The sequence below is a fragment of the Vigna unguiculata genome, chromosome 3, assembly GCF_004118075.2.
Source record: "Vigna unguiculata cultivar IT97K-499-35 chromosome 3, ASM411807v1, whole genome shotgun sequence".
Lineage (NCBI taxonomy): Eukaryota > Viridiplantae > Streptophyta > Magnoliopsida > Fabales > Fabaceae > Vigna > Vigna unguiculata.
This window is the reverse complement of record NC_040281.1, coordinates 50,116,751-50,122,750: the sequence shown is the minus strand read 5'-3', so window position 1 is coordinate 50,122,750 and position 6,000 is coordinate 50,116,751. Positions and strand designations below refer to the sequence as shown.

Genomic DNA, 6,000 nt, shown 5'->3' with positions numbered 1-6,000 from the left:
ATGATTTTGATGTTCTCCTACTGTTGTTTTATGAATGTTGGTCCGTGTCAGCGTGTAATTCCTTGGGGTCTCTAGGTGAGACCTCCGGCGCTACGCTTCAGTGGTCAGGACGTAATTCCATGGCCTCTGTTAATGGGTGTCCATGGTGGTGCCCCATCTGTATAACTAGGTAAGGATTCAAGGTAAGGTTGCATCCTGACACTCTGAGGAGCCAGTTAGTCTCACCTAGAGCGGACTGACCCTGTGGTGAGAGTAGCAGGAGGCCTGAAATTCATCAAGGGCTAACCTTGTGGTGAGGGGAATTTGATTCATTATAACACTTGTATTACATAGCTCAGGATCGAGCAGCTCGGGGTTGAGCAGAGGTATCCACCACAAGTGCAAACATCCGCTGAATCCAACCAAGTTATACGTATCCGGATGAGTCGAGTCGAGTCGTAGTGTATTGATTGAAGAGTCATAACATGCTTGGTTGTTGTATAGATATTGAATAGTGAAATCATGTTTAACTGTATGATGAATATGTTGTTGGCTCTAGCTTACCCGTTTTGTTGCATGGTTGTATTGTATGTGGCTGTTCTTTCTTGCGATGATCATCAATTTGATTGATGGGAGCAGATAGGCGAAGTTCTCGTGGTCAACAAGGGAATGGTGATTCCGTTGCTTAACCATCTGGGCTGGAGTTTTCTTCATGTTTTCTTTAGGGCTATGGCTCATGTATCTTTTTATGCATTTCTACTCTACACTCTTTGTTAGACTTGTATTCAGCTTTCCTTTGGCATCGTGGTGTGCCCTAGTTTTGTATGGGTTGTGTTAAGGACCTCAAGACTACGCTACAGTACTATTATTGTGTGACGTTTTCCTTTAATTTCGCTTAATAATTAAATGAGACGTTACAATATATATATATATATATATATATATATATATATATATATATATATATATATATATATATATATACTTTATAAAGTAATACATTTATATTTTTATTTTTTCAAAAAAATAATATATTTTAACAAAGTTTTGTGAAAAAATTTTTGACCATGCATAAATGTCGGCACCCCTAAAAATTTTTTTAATGTGATTTGAAAAATAAATTTTGTCAAATTTTATAGAAAATATCATTCTCTTTTATTAAAATATTTTCTTTATTTCCAATTCCCCAAACTCGTAATAACGCACTTCCCATTCAATTTTCCTGATTCGATGTCTTCCTAAGGCTCTTAAATTCAGTCCTTGAAACACCTAAACTATCTAAGATTCCCTTTCTGTCGTCCTTGAAACACCTAAAAGCTTTGACAAACTTATATCTGTCGTATTGTTCTGGTTTTCTTTGCATTACTCGCTACCTCTACCTTCCAATTTCTTATAAATATACGTCAAATCCCAACAGAATAACATAATACAATACACCACCATGTCTCTCTCCTCAATTCTATCTCAAACCCACCATTATTTCTCTGCTCAACCCACAACTACCCTTCTACTCTTCTTCCTCCTTTTCCTACTTACCTTCTACCTATGCCGAAAACCCAACCCCCAAAACCTACCACCGGGCCCACCGGGCCTCCCCTTCTTCGGGAACCTTTTATCTCTTCACCCGGACCTTCAAACTTACTTCGCTGCCTTGGCCCAGATACACGGCCCAATCTTCAAACTTCGACTCGGGAGCAAGCTCGCCATCGTCGTAACCTCACCCACCCTCGCTCGGGAGGTCCTCAAAGAACACGACACTCTTTTCGCCAACCGCGACGTCCCCGTCGCCGGTAGGGTTGCCACCTATGGCGGCTCTGACATAGTATGGACCCCGTACGGAGCCGAATGGCGGATGCTGAGGAAAGTGTGCGTGGTGAAGATGTTGAGCACCGTCACCCTGGATTCCGTCTACGATCTGCGCCGCAACGAGGTCTGCAAAATGGTGTCGTATCTGTACGACCGAGCGGGGAGTGCGGTGAACGTGGGGGAGCAGGCGTTTCTGACGGTGATGAATGTGATAACCAGTATGATGTGGGGCGGGGAGGTGGAAGGGGTGGAAAGGGAGAGTTTGGCGGCGGAGTTCAGGGAGTTGGTGGCGGAGATGACGCAGCTGCTGGGGAAGCCCAATGTTTCGGACTTTTTTCCCGGGTTGGCCCGGTTGGATTTGCAGGGCGTGGAGAAACAGATGCAGGCGCTGGTGCCCCGGTTTGATAGGATATTCGAAAGGATTATTGGTGAACGATTGAAAGTGGGTGAAAAAGAAGATGGGAAAAAGAAAGAAAGAAAAGATTTTCTGCAGTTTTTGTTGGATCTTAAGGATTCTGAAAGCGCTGATTCAAAGACGCCATTCACCATGACCCATGTTAAAGCCCTCCTCATGGTACCTTTTCTTATCTCCCTTTCCAACTTCAATTATGGGTTATCTTCTTTGCATCTCATTTTTTTCTTAGAATTTTACCTTTTCTTTTTAAAACTAAATTTTAGAATAAAATAATAATATATTTCAGTCAACTAAGTTTATGGAATATAAGAATTTCGGAACGAAAACATTATTTTTCCACCGCTTTAGTAAATAGACATAAGGAGGTGTTGTGAACCTAAAAGGTTTTCAAAGCATGGTCCTCAGGTTAGAATATATCATGATTCAAATCTCAAGAATGCAGTTTTATTTGACATCACTTCATGATTCAAATTCTCACTTCATTGAAGAGTGTTCACGTTATGGCACAATTAGTTATTGATGTTTTCTCGGGATAGTGAGTCAAAAAGAAAATAAATTATTTAAAATGAGAGAAAAAAACAAAAATCTTATAGTTAATTTAGTGATATAATAAAAAATGCAAAATGAATTCTTGAAATATAAATTAAAGTTAAAATATCTTTTAGGTTAAAATAAAAAAAAAAACTATTATAAAATCTTAATAAATAGAAAAACCATAATTCAAAACTAAAATATATTAAAATAAATGAATTTATAAAATGTTAAAATTTTAAATAATACAATTATTCTATTTATTATTTTAATACCATAATTATAATCATGTGAAAAAAAATAATTAATTATATTAAAGTATGATTTATTATATAAATATAATAAAATATTTATAATAAAATTGATCATGTATTCAGAATTAATTATTTTGTAAATTTTATTATATTACAGTTGAATTATTATGATTTTAGGTGTGATTGATTATTTTTTATATGATAATAGATAGATTATTTATTTTTTATGTTAGTATTTTCTTTAATGTAATAAATTATACATATCGATTTCTTTTTTTTAACATTTTTAATACTTTATAGTATTGTTTTCCTATTTTTCTTCGATTACAATTGTTTTCGTATGTAATTTTGGCTAGCAAACAAACAGGTTAGGTTTTATAAGTATAACATGATTTATGTTTTCAGATAAGTATAACTAAACAGTTTTAAGCGAATCAAATGGTAAATTATCTATTTTGAAATTGTTATAAGGGCGATTCCTTCCGTGCCTTAGTGAAAAAAAAAAACACCATACTGAAGAATGTTGTGACTAACACTAAGAAAATTGTACATAAACAACACAAACAGGATATGGTTGTGGGTGGAACCGATACATCTTCCAACACAGTAGAGTTTGCGATGGCAGAAATAATGCAGAAACCAGAGATAATGAGGAGAGTTGAAGAAGAGTTAGAAGTTGTGGTTGGAAAAGATAAGATGGTAGAAGAATCTCACATTCATAAGTTGCCTTACTTGCAAGCTGTGATGAAAGAAACTCTTCGGTTGCACCCTGCGCTTCCACTTCTAGTCCCACATTGCCCTAATCAAACCACCAATGTGGGTGGCTACACCATCACGAAGGGTTCTCGAGTCTTCGTCAATGTGTGGGCCATTCACAGAGACCCTTCCATTTGGGAAAGACCACTTGAGTTTGATCCTACGAGGTTCTTAGATGCAAACTGGGATTTCAGCGGCAATGACTTCAGTTATTTTCCCTTTGGATCTGGAAGAAGAATCTGTGCAGGAATAGCGATGGCTGAAAAGACTGTTCTGCATCTTCTTGCCACACTTGTGCACTTGTTTGATTGGACAATACCACAAGGAGAGAAGTTAGAGACAGCAGAAAAATTTGGTATTGTTCTAAGAAAGAAAATGCCTTTGGTTGCTGTTCCCACCCCACGCTTCTCCAACCCACACCTTTATAATAGAATTTAATATATTTATTATTCATGCACCAAGCATGGGAGTGTATACTACAGTGATAATAGTTATGTAACCAGCATGTGCCTTTTCTTTTAAATACTTCAATAAAATGCAACAAAAATGCATTTAGTTATAGATTTTCGTAGTTCTATTGTTAAACCCTCAGTACAACTGCAATTTTCTAAAAGAAGAAAACGTTGGAATTACGTTTTCAGTTGACTAACTAGTTAGAAGATGACCAAAAAATCGAGAAAAAGTGATGAACTAAGCATTACAAAATGAAACTGACTAAATGCATGAATAATTATTATAACAACTTTGTTTTTTCCGGGATTAGACAAATTGCAGGCATAAATAATTATGCTAAGAGCTTAACTTTTGTATATTATCAGTTGAGGAAACATTATCATGTTAACTAATAAAAAATTTTAATAAATTTTCATCATTTAATTACCATGACTTCTTGTTACACACGTGTTAAAGGTGGGTTTAGCTTAACTCATCCCACAACACCAGCTTATAAGGTGAAGTTTGCACCCCGTCACGCTAGGTATATTCATCTCGTGCATGAAATTAAAATTTAGTGGGTGGTCCGTTAGTGACCCGATAGCGAGTGGAACAGAATGTCCAAAAAATCTCGCTATGATTGACTCTAACCTGACTCTAATACTATGTTAATATATATAAGCCATGAGAGAAAGAAGAAAGAATGTGTACAAAAATGCGTACAGAAACGCACAAGAAGTGTTCGGTGAAAAACAACTCAAAGAGAGCTTAGTTGCTTATTGATTTATTAGAACCTTTGTTCAATATATAGATATAGAGTACAATGTCCCATCATATAAAGGAAAAAGTAAAACCTAATAAAACAAAATATTTGATAATAATAAAAGAGAATCAAATATATGATATCTCTATCAATATAAATAAACTCAAAAGATATATAATATCTTTATCTTTCCCTCTCAAGGTGGGCATGAAGATTGTAAAGGCCCAACCCGGAAAGTAGAAGGATGTAAGGACTTAGTAAACATATAATCAAGTTGACTTCTAGAAGGAACATGGAGAAGGTGACCATCAACAAGCTTTTGTCGAATAATGTGACAACCAAGTTCTATATGCTTGGTTCTTTGATGAAAAGTGGGATTCTTGGCAATATGAATATCAGAATTGTTGTCACAAAAGTTAGTGTAAGGAGTGGGAACAAAAAAATGCAAATCTTGAATAAGGTATTGAATCCATTGTAGTTCACATGCTAGGGATGCCAATGCGCGATACTCAGCCTTAAAAGAAGACTGTGAAATAGTGGTTTTGTTTCTTAGACTTCCAAGCAACCAAAGAGATGTTTAAGAAAACGCAATATCCAAAAACAGGGCGTCGGGTAGTGGCACATGTTTCCCAACCAGAATCAGAAAACGCCTGAATTTTAAAAGAGATGTTGGATTTATACAAAAAGCCATATCCAAGAGCATTTTTTAAGTATCAAATGATCTGTAAAGTCTACTGCATATGTGGTTCACACGAAGAAGAAACAAATTGGCTGAGTTGTTGGACAGTAAAACTAATATCAGGTATGGTGTTAGTCAAGTAAAGTCGTCCAATCAGACATCGAAAGGAAGAAGGATCTGGTAGAAGAGCTCACTCGTCGATATGTAGTTTGATAGAAGGATCATATGGCGTTGGTGTAGGTTTACATCCAAGCATCCCTACGTCTGAAACAAGTCCAAATAGTATTTCCTTTGATTCAAACTAATCCATCAACAGAACGAGAAACTTCAAGGCTCAAAAAATATTTGATAGGACCAAGATCTTTAATATAAAATCTAGAATGAA

General features: G+C 36.1%; 1 protein-coding gene across 1 annotated transcript; it reads left to right on the top strand.

The window, feature by feature from the left end:
- Nucleotides 1–1,246: 1,246 nt before the first annotated feature.
- On the top strand, nucleotides 1,247–4,304 carry LOC114178985 (geraniol 8-hydroxylase-like). The gene is made up of 2 exons (XM_028065158.1): nucleotides 1,247–2,359; nucleotides 3,553–4,304. Exons 1-2 carry the CDS (start codon nucleotides 1,421–1,423, stop codon nucleotides 4,177–4,179), a joined length of 1,566 nt encoding a protein of 521 aa, XP_027920959.1. The 5' UTR covers nucleotides 1,247–1,420; the 3' UTR covers nucleotides 4,180–4,304.
- The last annotated feature ends 1,696 nt before the right edge of the window (nucleotides 4,305–6,000 follow it).